General features: G+C 39.6%; 1 protein-coding gene across 5 annotated transcripts in view; it reads right to left on the bottom strand.

The window, feature by feature from the left end:
- Positions 1-1129: 1129 nt before the first annotated feature.
- DDX4 (DEAD-box helicase 4) overlaps positions 1130-13315 on the bottom strand; it is a gene marked incomplete at its 5' end in the record, with an annotated part of 28345 nt that continues 16159 nt past the window's right edge. For all 5 annotated transcript variants that reach the window (XM_083403956.1, XM_083403954.1, XM_083403957.1 and 2 more), the window contains 8 exons: positions 1130-1582; positions 3782-3889; positions 3980-4250; positions 7730-7829; positions 9599-9744; positions 10274-10440; positions 11237-11366; positions 12905-13059. In XM_083403956.1, coding sequence (XP_083260082.1) covers positions 1493-1582; positions 3782-3889; positions 3980-4250; positions 7730-7829; positions 9599-9744; positions 10274-10440; positions 11237-11366; positions 12905-13059 — 1167 coding nt within the window. In that variant the 3' untranslated portion in view covers positions 1130-1492. The remainder of the gene's footprint in view (positions 1583-3781; positions 3890-3979; positions 4251-7729; positions 7830-9598; positions 9745-10273; positions 10441-11236; positions 11367-12904; positions 13060-13315) is intronic.

Raw genomic sequence — 13315 nt, forward strand, 5'->3', positions numbered from 1 at the left:
CCCCTTTAAATTAAAGTGGGGAAATGATTTGGGCCAAGAAATACCAACAGCCGTCTGGGGAGGAATCATGGCGGGCTAGAAGTTCCCTGTTGACAGCTCATCAGCAGAGATAATTATGTGGTGATTAATGATAGCCAAGCCATAAATCATGGTTATCACATTATCTCTGGAGAAAAGGGCTGCTTTTCCATGGCAGGGACTGAGAAACTTTCCAGGGACTCATATGTGGGGCGGTGAGTGACCAACAGCGGAAGAAAAACAATTTGTCTAAATGCTACATGCTAGTCCTAGGAGTTCTTCCAAATGTTAAAAAAGGAAATCAAAGTTGTACTTAATCCAATCTATTATTATATCAACAGTTGCAACTCATTCATTTGGGGGGGGGGTGTTACTGCAAAATGCAACTATTGACACATCATTCCGCTTTATTTGTGTAACTAGTTTTATGAGTATCAAAGAAAAATGGGTGAACATCAAGAACTGAACTGAACTGCAGCTTACAGCCACTCTGACCATTACTGAATTTCAAGCAAGTTTTTTTCACATCCTCAATCATGGTCAGAGTGTTTGCTGATGAAAGTGTCACCAATGCACTTTCAGGCTGTACTTATGTATTTTTGATTAGATAAAATTACTGAAAATGTAAAAATCTTTGTTAAGCTCACCTGTATGTTCTCACATCCAAGTGTGACAAAACCATACATGTTTTGTGAAACTTTTGTCCTGGGCACCAGCTCAATCTGCTAAGGAAACAGGGTGATGTGTATTTGCAATGTCATCAAAAGGAAATGCCTGCACAGTAGCAGCTGCAGTTGTGTACAGTACTAGATGAAAGTTTTAATTCCAATGTACTTTCAATGTAAGAGGGCGAAAAGAACACTGTGCAGCAGGGGAGAACAGAAAATACAGGGTGTATTGCCAACATTGACGCCAATGTACAAAAGTCCACTTTGATCATGAATATTGTTTGCAGTCAATTTGTAACCATCATACAAGCCATGATGGTACTATTTTTTGAAAGGTTTGAGGGAATTAGGGAAAAGCAGGAAGTGTTAAGCTTTCTCCTTGCCTTAATACCTGAATGTCAAAAAGCACAGGGCGGTGTGATTATTATGTACTGCACAGAACATGATCCTAAGTTTTTATTTAGTGTTTTTACAATAATTTACAACAGTTCCTTGTGGCAAACTGGTGTTATTTCACACAACCATTGAACAGATCAGTAAAATAAGTAATTCAAAAACAAATTAAAACTCCTGTATGCTTATCCCAATCACCTTTCCTGAACAACAGGGAGCAGAACATTAACAATTTCTTGAACATTTTAAAGTCACAATCCTAAGCACATTTACTTAGAAGCAAGTCGCACTGAAATCACAGGGATTTAATAAAATAAATGTGTTTAGAAACCAGCCAGTATCACACATAACCATCTTGTTCGGAAGATTTAGCATGGTAAATTAAGAACGTTGTTCCATGACAGATGGTAGCCTCAATCCCATGACTCATCAGGTGCACTTATATTTGATGCTGTAAATCCTCCACCTCCTCCGCTGTGGTGATTCTCTTTGCCATGGTAAACCTACATTAAATCAAAGTTGAGCAGATTTTCAAAACTATATATTGCAATGAGAAGGTATGCAACAGGATTACTTTTCTTCTTGAAGTACCTGCCATATTCTGGCTGCCCAGAGATCAGAAAACCTATAGCCATCAGTACTGAACACCAAATATTCTTAAATAAATGAGCTCTATAGTTCACTTCCACATTTGTGGTCTGAAGGACCTGAAGGACCTGGTGCGCAGCCTGGGAGTCATTTTGGACTTGCGTCCGTGGAGGTGCAGTTTAATTCTGTGTCCAGGGCGGCTGTCTACCAGCTCCTTCTGGGACGCAGTGCCTGCGGACTGTCTCGCCAGAGTGGTGCATGCTCTAGTTATCTCCTGTTTGGACAACTGCAATGCGCTCTACGTGGGGCTACCTTTGAAGGTGACCCGGAAACTGCAATTAATCCAGAATGTGGCAGCTAGACTGGTGACTGGGAGTGGCCGCCGGGGCCATATAACACCAGTCCTGAGAGATCTGCATTGGCTCCCAGTACGTTTCCAAGCACAATTCAAAGTGTTGGTGCTGACCTTTAAAGCTTTAAACAGCCTTGGTTCTGTATACCTGAAGGAGTCTCCTTCCCCATCGTTCAGCCCAGACACTGAGATCCAGCGCCGAGGGCCTTCTGGCGGTTCCCTCATTGCGAGAAGTGAGGTTACAGGGAACCAGAGGGCCTTCTCGGTAGTGGCGCCCGCCCTGTGGAACGCCCTCCTATCAGATGTCAAGGAAATAAGCAGCTATCCTATTTTTAAAAGACATCTGAAGGCCACCCTGTTTAGGGAAGTTTGTAATATTTAATGCTGTATTGTTTTTAACACTCGATTGGGAGCCGCCCAGAGTGGCTGGGGAAACTCAGCCAGATGGGCGGGATATAAATAATAATAAATGATGATGATAATGAGCACAATTTATCTGTTTAATCTGTATTCAGAGATATACTACATTACAAACTGGTCTTGTGCACAATAGCCCTAAGAAAATGACAAACTATGCCACAACTCAACCAATACCAATACCATTGATACTTTCATTTGGTAAGTTGTCAGATACAAATTTACTTACTATACTTGCAAATACTTGTTACCCTCTTGACTGATGTAACTGCAGCATGTTTATGTCTATAGAGAACCTGAACCTATAGACTGTTGCCATTGCACAGAGTGCTCATATCATATCACCAAGAGAGTCCTGTAACAATATGAAGGCTCTCTATGCTCCACTCAAGATATTACATTACTGCTGAGAGATTGGAAACTGGCAACACAGGCTTTTTGCGGTAGCTGCCACAGAGAAATCTTAACACAAAACTAGTTTTTAAAACCACATTAAAGGGAGTTAATTCCCGTTCCCACTGCTAGTTTTAGCATCTCTACGCAAGCGAGTACCTTGTTTAAACTTACATTATTAAACCAGAGCCATGAGAAAATAGCATCTGTATACAGAAAACCCGTGAGCTCCTGCCCCACTCTGGCAAATGTGATGAGCTCCCACCCACCCCTGATCTAGAACCTGAAGTGGTAACAGTGGATTGCTTCTAACCTCACAGGAAACAGCAGAAAAGCACTGTCTGCTTGCTTTTGCTGCATATGCATATTCCCTGGGAAGAGGTGTCTGCAGAGAAAGCAAACAATGTCTTTTCCCCCTGCATCCCCGGGGTAGAAGAATCGCTTAAGGAAGGCTGATCCTTGGAAAATGGGTTATTTCCCCCCACCCCCTGGAAGCACATGCTGAGCAGGGGTTAAACTTGGCTCAGGTTTGCTGAATGCAGCTCTCAGGGGGGATAAAAAAGTAAGTTTTTGAAAGGATGGGCTTTCCTGTTTCCCCTCTTTTCTAGGAAGCACCACTTCCTTGTGCAGCAGCTGAAGCAACCTTTAACAGAGGGGCCCTTCAGAGAGGAGTTTGGCTCTCTGATGCACCTCCCACTCACCATGGGGCTACCTTTAACAAAGGTGGTGCTGCAGAGAGTGGCTGGGTAAACTGCTCCCTGAAGCACTCCCCCCCCCCTTTTATTAAAGCTTCCTGGAGTGAGAAGTTAAAATGGGGAGAGGGGGCTGAGGTGCTTCAGAGAGCAGCTTGTTTAAAAGTGTTCTTCAAGACCCTAAAAACTTTCAAGATTACCCATTATCCAAAATAAAGTTTTCGGATCAATCATTATCAGTGGTTCTGCTTAAGATTTACCTTTCGAGAGTCAACAGATGCAAACATGTTTCCCCTTGAACTGCTAAAACCAATTCCACCAGAAGTACAAGCAATCTCTTCTAGCCACACTGGCACTTCTTGCTGAGCCTTCAAAGAAATGTGATAGTGTGTCATTTGTTTTGTGACTTTCAGTTTAGTAGTAATAATAAAAGCAAATTTCCAGAACAAAAAACTTACATCTGCAAGTACTTTGACTAGAGGCTGTGCAATAGGACTGTCTGAATTAGCATCAAAGAAAGAAGTTGCTTTGCCAATATTACCACAACGCCCAGTTCGTCCAATCCTATGAACATACTCATCAATTGTGGAAGGTAGATCAAAATTTATGACATGTTGAACGTTTTCAATATCCAGACCTCTTGCTGCCACTGATGTAGCAACAAGAACAGGGCATTTTCCAGAACGAAAATAATAAAGAGCTTCTTCTCGCTCTCTCTGTTCCCGATCACTGTAAATAGAAAAATAATTACATCTCTTTCAAACGTGAGTGAAGTTCAGCGATTCTAATACAGAAGCAAACAACACCAGGAATATTCTTATTCAAATGCATATTTGCCAAGTTAAACATGTAACTAAAAGCTAATATGTAATGATAAATGGCAGGAGAGGCCAACTTTGCAGATATTTAGGGTCATTCAAAGTTAGCAGCATATACGGCATGGCAAAACACATTTCATTTGTTCTGAGCATAAGTTAACATATATTCTATTACAATTTTATTATTACAAAACTTTACAGCTAATGGCTTTGGGGGGGGGCATTTCTTACTGTTTATCATAAAGTATAATTCTTGTCTCAAATAGTTGTGTGTTTCTACAGAGCTCAGAGAAATAAAGCAGTATATGAAAAGAGGAAAAATCTAAAGAGTGTCTATCAGCTCATATCATGACTACTTCAAAAGTCATTCCATGAAATATTTATTCCAACTTTTAGAATCCTCTATATGGTAAGTTCCAGCTTGTTATAGGCTGGGAAACAAGTACATGAAACTTACTCTTCAGCTGTAGTTACCATAAACATATTGACAGTTCTTAATAATGTACAATAGTTATTTAATTAAACAAAAGCATATCTCATCTTTCAAAAAACAATGTTTTATTGACTTTGTATCAAAATACACAAATAAAATAAAAGTTAAAACCATTTAGAAGATCATAATCACTTCAATTCAGAGACCAGCCAAGATTTATACTCCAAACATCCCTATGTATTCTCTGATGCTTTGGAGGCCTTTGGGTACAAGAGCAATCCTCCAGACTCTTCACTAGCTTCAAACTGGGTGGGGAGCTGTGGCACTCCTCTCTGTCAAGCTCTCTGTCAAACAACTGGAAATATTCAGGGCAGCAAGAACCTCACTACTTTTAGAATTTTGGAGAAGCTAAAAACATTATCGGGGGGGGGGGGGGGGGAGAGAACACCTACCCTTTTCCAAGCTCAAAAGTGTATGAACCTCCACTAGGTTTGAAAGTGGTAAATGTGTATTAATATGCATGTAACCTGCTGGTGATTTTGCTTCGTGTACCAAGCTGGGAGCAAAGAGTACATTGTAAAAAAGCAGCTGAAGTCCAGTATCATGCCGCGCTTTTGAGTTTCTGCTCAGATACAGCACAACCCACTGTTGCTTGTCCACTTGTGGCAATGTTGCCTTACAAGAAAAACAGGCATGCACAACTGTTTAACAAGTCTTTTGCTACCAACCTTTATGCATGGGAAGTAGCCATACATCCAAAATAAAACAGGAAGTAAATTCAGGAAGAAAGAAATGAAACCAACTGAGAACGTAGGTTTGGATTAGTATAAAGACCATAGAGTTAAAAGTCCAGATCCGACTGCAATCTAAAATGTTGAAAGCAATAGGGAGAGAAACAGGAAAACAAACAGTTGTAAAGAAGATACCTTGTGTAAGTTGCTTGTGTCATGTGCTCTAGCCTATGTACTGTTGAAAAGATTTCCTTTGCGTCTTTGGGCTGGTTTGGTACATAATACCCATAGAAGTTTGGCCAACACTCTTGGCAAACATTCAGGGTTTGTTCTTGGGTTTGCTTTTGCAATCTGTGTCTACTCTATATCCATTTTTTGTGGGTAGGGGGAAGCAAAACCTCCTCAGAACAAGTCTTTCACATAGGAGAAAAGGAGAATTGTACCCACAGTGTGACATCCACTCCAACAATATTTGATTAAGCGAGGCATTCTATCCATGTCACATGTACCAATGACTTATGATATGGTGCTATATGGATGAGCCTTAACTAGCTTCCCTCCCCTTCCACAACCAGGAGGTGGCATACTGCTGAAATAAGCTTCACTTTAAAGAAACTCATTTCAGTATTATGTTCAAACCAGAGATGACAGTTCCGTAACTCATGGCATGAAGCTTGTTTTAAACAAGCACCTCTGATGGGAGCATAATTCTAAGCTAAATTACTTATAAAGTAAAAATAATATCAGAAGCCCTTCTCCTTACTGTATGGGAGGAAGTGGAAGTGTGCAAGTCAGACTTTTTTTGCTCAGGGTTTTGAGCACATAGCTGTCAACTTTCAGATTTGAAAATAAGGGATCAGCAGCCTTGAAAATAAGGGATCAGCAGCCTCACCTGTCCCAGGGACGGTCTACGGGATGTCTAACAATCCGGGATAGCAGCAGGAAACAGAGTTGGAATAAGGGAATTTCCCACAAAAAAAGGGAAGGTTGACAGCTATGGATGAGCACACTCCAATAAACCATGGTATGGTACAAGGTGCAAATGCAGTTTAAGTCATCTAGATACAAAGAAAATTCTGCATTGCATCCTACTATGGAATGGTGCACTTACCAAGTTATGCAAGCCCAGACATTTGAAACAATGCCTGAATGTTTTTCTGTGTTTGAAAAAGACCACTTTAGAATTGACAAAGAAATGATATGTCAGGATACCTTTTTATTGTATGGAATAGCACACTAGTTGTACTGATAAATATATCCTCATATGTTTACCGTGAAGCTGAGAAAGAACACTATTCCAAATAAGCTGAAGCCACCAGTCTCATACCTTACAAAGCCCCTCCTGAACATAAAAAAGCTACCTCAAGTGCAATAGAGATATGCTGCTACTTCATTAAGACAGCATACTTCTGAAACCAATACAGTGGTGCCCCGCAAGACGAATGCCTCGCAAGACGGAAAACCCACTAGACGAAAGGGTTTTCCATTTTGGAGGTGCTTCGCAGGACGAATTTGCTATGGGCTTGCTTCGCAAGACGAAAATGCCTTACGATTCCTGGGGTTTTTTTCCCTCCCCCCCTTTTCCCCAAGCCCCTAAGCCGCTTAACGGCTGTTCGCTAAGCCACTTAACAGCTGATCGCTAAGCCGCTTAACATCTTATCTAAGCCTCTTATCAGCTGATCTAAGCCGCTAATAGCCTTTTAGCAGCTAATCCGCTAATCCCTTAAACCTTTAATAGCTGCTAATATCCTTTTAGCAGCTAATCCGCTAATCCCTTAAGCCTTTAATAGCCGCTAATAGCCGCTAAACCGCTAATAGCGCTAATCCGCTAATGGGCTTGCTTCGCAAGACGAAAAAAACCGCAAGACGAAGAGACTCGCGGAACGGATTCTTTTTGTCTTGCGAGGCACCACTGTACTTTTATATAGTGTGCTGAAGCTATACTGAACTGGCATCTCCTTACTAAAGAATGGTAGGATAGATTGAAAATAAGGGCAAAGTAATATACACTGCAGGCAATGAAAAGGGCAAATTGATGGTTAGGATAATTAAGAACAGACATACCATATAATGGGGCAAGAAAAGAACCATCTTGTTCCCATGGAAGGAAAGAACTTTCTCTCTCTCTTTTTAAAAAAATCAATGCAGTTAGCTATTTGAATGTCACCAGCGTATAGGGTGCTTTAAAAGGAATTGAATCATGATTTACTATGAATATATACTTACCCATGAATACTTGTTGTTGCTATGTTTTCTTGGCAAAGGAATGTTGCAATAAAGTCTGCTTTTTTCTTAGTTTCCACAAACACCATGGTTCGCTTATCACCTTTACAAAGGCAGACATAATGTTAAGATATATCTATTCAAATAAAATAGTAAATCAATAGTTTTCAAGTGCCAGTAGTAATTCTGATGCCCATATTAGTAAGATTGTTAAAAATCTAGTTTCTTTGCTTTTCAGTATTTTACGTTAAGCTACCAGACATTTACTCATCCCAGCTTTTCTCAAGTAACCCTCCTTAAAACATCATCTTTAGCTGACGAGTTGAGAGGACTGCTTTATTTTTAGCTTTCTGGAGAATGTTTAGTAATTTTAGGCATTTTATGAGTAACAGTTATTAATAGTACTTCACCATATAACTTTCTACCATTTAGCACAGAGTATGCTTGGAATGAAGCCAGTAGTTTCTAGTAATTCCCACCATACTATATTAAGGAAAGTCCAGCTGGATCTGGTTAAGGGTCCATCTAGTCCAGCATCTCACAGAGGCCAAGCACATTACTCTGGGAAGCCAAGCAATCCATGAAGGCACATACACTTTCACTCTCTCCTGTTCTGGCTCCCCAGCAACTGGTACTGTGTGTTAGGATATTTCCGTCCCACCTTAAAAGGGAGCAGGCTTTGTGAGTCACAGAGTCTGCGTATTTCCTGTTCACAGGAAGTTTATATTTTGTCTATGCTTTCGTTTTCTTTCTCTGTGCCTGAGACATCAACGCAGGCAGTCATGTTTTCTTTGTTCTGACCAACGCTGAATAAAATTGTAAATAACGCTCTCCTGCGTGCATCTTTCGCTGTGCGAATTCTGCTGATAGAGCGTGCAAGAGCTCTGGAATGTGGCAAGCTATTTCTGGGACTCATGTCGCTAATTGAGTGATACTGCGTTTCTACGAGAGATCGATGGGTCGTCCGGAGACGGCATGGGGGCTTGATGGCTTTTGTCTCCCTGGCAGTATCCCAACACTGAGAAGCATGCTGCCTCTGAAATCTTCAGACAGTAACTACTAGTCATGGTAAGATGCAAAAGCAAGACTTGTAGCCTATACAAATAGGTTTTAAGGGACACACAGCAACAATCTTAAACGTTAACCAGTATAAAGTCAAATAAAAGCATAGAAAAAAATACAAAATTCCAAATTGCACTTCCAATTAATTCTGTAATAGCTAGACAAACAGAGAATGGATATTAGAATGACTGGCAGTATTTAAGGAAAGGACAATATTTTTGTCTGAGATCAAGGTGTTGCGAAACCCTAAAACCCAAGGCCAATTTGAAAATTAAAACACCTCTCTCGTTAACTTCCTAAATACAGCAATCTGGATTAAGCAACATTACACTTTTTTTAAAAAACTACAATCCATAAATAAAGGTATATAGCTCATGGTTCTGCTCTCATAGAGTTGTATCCAACATTAGACATACTCCAATTAATAGCTTTCCATACATAGCATTTCAGATTCCTAAGTTTTTTAGGGAGAAGGATACAACTTGGACAAATCTATTCCAAATAAAAATAAGTTATTCCAAATAAAAATAAGTTATTTTACTGATGAATAGGAAAATTTATACTTTTAGCCCTGATTTCACACTGGTCCAAAATGGTTTGACCAACAAGCAGGCTATCCTTATCTCTCTAATGATCTCATCTACACATTCCACATAGTACATTAAAAAAAAACCACTATATTGCTCAGTTCCACAACTTTTTGGTTTCAAGGGGCTTAAGAGCTAACAGCTAAAGTGTAACAAAATTCTGTGTTGATTGGTTACATTTCATTATCTTTCTAAGAGAAGAGACCAGTTACATGGTAGTTACCTGTGCCATTGAGAATCTCAACAAGCTTCTCTCTCTTGTCATACTGATTCACTTTAAGTATTGTCTGCTGAACATCACTGCAGGCTCCACCTACTTGTCCAACAACAACAAATAAGTACTCTGCCTTCAAGAATTCTCCAGCTAGCCTTTAAAATGAACAAACAAATCAAGTTAACTTGGAAGTAACAGTTAAGTTGAGGAGAATCAGAGAAATAGCTTGGATAGTAAGGTGTATATACAAGAAAGTGTATATGCAAGAAGTGTATATGCAAGAAAGCAGAAGTTAACTATCAGTCAGCTAGTTCTACAAAACACATTCATATGTTCATATTATATATAGTGCATGCATTTTCCAATACTGTGTTCCAACCTGCACAATTGACAGTGACTCTTCATATGTGTAACAGTCAGATAAATAAATGCCTCTCGTATTAAATGTGCAGGTGTGGACCTTTTGGAAAAACTCATGTTGAAATGTTCTCACTCTTATTAGTGATTTAAAATTTAGGATTCATGTTTTTAAAAAGAACATCCCCAATGGCAGAGGAAGAGGAGCGCGGGGGGAGCGCACTGCCCCCAGCAGCGCAATCCCAGTAGGGTGCCATTGCAGCTGCCCCCACCGCCAGGTGCTCCACCCCCCAGTGCTGGAGCATGAAGCTCTGCCACTGAACATACCTCTGGATTTCTTCAGGGAAAGTGGCACTAAACATTAGTGTTTGGCGGTTTTCCTTTGGTGGCATGCCTGGAGATGAAATTAATTTCTTCATATCTGGGCCAAATCCCATATCCAGCATACGATCTGCTTCATCTAACACCAAATATTGTAGCTTCCTCAGCCCAATCTAAAGAAATTTAAAGGTAACCCAAAAATGAAGAAAACTGACTTCCATTGTATGTGACAGCTATACAAACTTAACATGGTACAGTATTAAAAAAACACACATCTGCAACGCTTTTCATCCTACTCCCTTCGCTATAATGCTCAGCATAATTAAACTCCAGATGAAAGTATACATTAACTTCTACAACATGGTTGCCACCTAGCGGCAGCAGTAGATTCCAGGTGTCAGGCTGCTACATTTAGACAGGAACTGGTTCACTTCACACACACAGTACAGCTACATCAGTGTTACCCACAGAAAACTCCACTAGTTACTCCACTAGAGTTCTACGACAGCAGGTGCTTCTGCAACAGCACACTGACTCAAGAGATTACAGCTAACACATGCACATTTCAGCAGCAACCTTGGTAAGCATTTTATCACAGGTAACTGAGTTGCAAACAGCATCTGTATACTGTACATTGCCAACATAGATAATTTAGTAATGTAATACAGTAAAAGCACAGCACTTGTTCTTCTGCCTAGGTCAGTGCTAGGCCACCCTTAACAAAATATTTTATATTTGTTTTGTGTCTATGTCTGAGCACTTGTAATAAACCAGTGCCATAAAGGCAATTAAAATGTATTTCCATAATACTTAGTTGATGGGTCTCAATTTTAAATTTTCTGTGTTTTGTTCTAAATATTACTATCAACTTGGTTTTTTTAATTATATAGTGGATTATCAATATTTGTTGTAATGAGAAAACACTTCAATTTATGGGGGGGGGGGGGGAAATTAGCACACAGATCTCACCTTTTCTCTGCCTATGAAATCCAAAAGCCTTCCAGGGGTAGCACACAATATATTACAACCTTGCATTATCTGACGAAGTGAATGACCTGTTTGTGTTCCTCCGTAAGTCACAACTGGTCTTATACAAGTTCTAGGCACAAGAAAATATATTGCATTTCTCATTTAGTGATAATAGTGAACACATTTCAATGTCTCAATACCCACTTACATATTGACATAACACCATGGCCTTAACAAAGCTGCATTATCTTCTTTTTATTTTATATTAAGTGTTATCTCCTGTACTACAAATTTAATATATCAAATATAAAATCCACTGAACAACCACATGCCCTTTGTGCATTTTAACAGGGCTTGAATTCCACATGATGAGGAAAACTCACTGAAAATGCATGGAGACTGTACTGCAGGAGTGTTTGATGGATTGAACCCAAAGTTACATGATCACATTTTAAACTCCCCCTGAATTTGAAAAGGATTTTGCTAATCTGATTTTGGAATCAAGTAGGCTATTTACTCTTAAAAACACAGCTATCAATATTTGAACACTATTCAATTTTAACCGAGACTGTTGAATCATTTCTGAAAAAACAAATAAATATAAGAAAATACAACACAATAGCTGTTCCCTCAAGACTGAATTCCAGAAGAGCATTAAGATATATTGCATGGTAAAGATAACACTGTCACTCTAATAAGATGTTAACCATTTTAAGTACTGCTTATAGAACAGGGGTTCGGCTATATAGGAATTGAATCTGGGATATCTAAAGATATCCAATATTAATTTATACCGGAGTCAGTATACTTCTCTCCAACTCAATTCCCTGAAGGTATGAATTAAGAGTTCCTGAATGGTTATTACTTTTACACATCAGTATGATGTAGCTGCTGTGGGGTCACCTGTGGTTTGTTTGGGAGAAACAAACCACAAGCTCTGGTGTGCACATCAATGCTAAGCCAATGCTCTGCTTTGTTTTTCTCTTATGAAATACCAGAGGAGGGTTCCACGAATGAGCAGTATGCATCAGCATATATCTGCAATAAAACAGACCATGACTTTCCTACAGATCATGCCTCAATGCTTTCAATACTACTTTATTTCTGATGAGAAGTTTCAGGTGTTTACATTGCCTTCCATAGACCAATGCAAACAGGCCTAGTAAGTGCATTCTTATAAGGTCAGATCCATCATTTAACATGCAGCTTGTGGAAGCTATTCGCTATGATGTTTAATCTTCAAGAACATATTCAGAGTCATGCAAAGCTGGTAATAGGCCCAGGCTAAATGGAAAATGTAGGTCCCATTTAATCAAAGCCCCCCACCCCATTGCCTCTACCAGGGGTACTCGGGAGTAGGCCTCCTCAAAATCATGGGCCTATGCCAACCGGCCCACCTACCTCCTCCTCTGGTTTTTGCCCTCACATGTTTATCATCAAATTCCCTTTTTCAGTACAGTATACGTATTTATGAAGCAAGCATTTTGCTCATGTCAGAGTAATAAAAATCAGAATACATTTGGCAACTTGCTTCACCAAACAGGTTCACATTTGACCACACCAACTTTGCAGGGGTTCCTTAATTACACAAACAGCACTTTTACAACCAAAATTCACTTACTAAACACACACTACTATCTTTGAGATTTAGCTTGTTCAAACACTTACCCATGTGCAAATTTTCTTGATTCCAGAAAGATCTGGTTTATCAGTTCTCTAGTTGGAGCTACAATTATACATTCTGGTTGTTGCTGTTGTTCAAATTGAGTGGCAGTAACTCCATCACGCATCATATGAGCCAAAATTGGTATAAGAAAAGCTGCCTAAAGGGCAAATATATTATAGTTGACAAGTTTCTCACCCCCCAAAAAAGGAAAACCCCAGGATGTGTTCTCTAATCTCAGTGTAAAGAAGCCCACAGAAAGGAAAATTAGCAGAACACGTTCAAAAATAACTAGGTGACTATGGTCCATCATTTTTCTTTTCCCTCCTTCCTATCAATAAATAAATACATTTCTGAGAGGCAAATTTAGGATAATTCTTGCTTGAATCTTTGTTCCAAGTCCCATAATGAGTAGA

This window comes from Podarcis tiliguerta (assembly GCF_965153285.1).
Source record: "Podarcis tiliguerta genome assembly, chromosome: 11".
Lineage (NCBI taxonomy): Eukaryota > Metazoa > Chordata > Lepidosauria > Squamata > Lacertidae > Podarcis > Podarcis tiliguerta.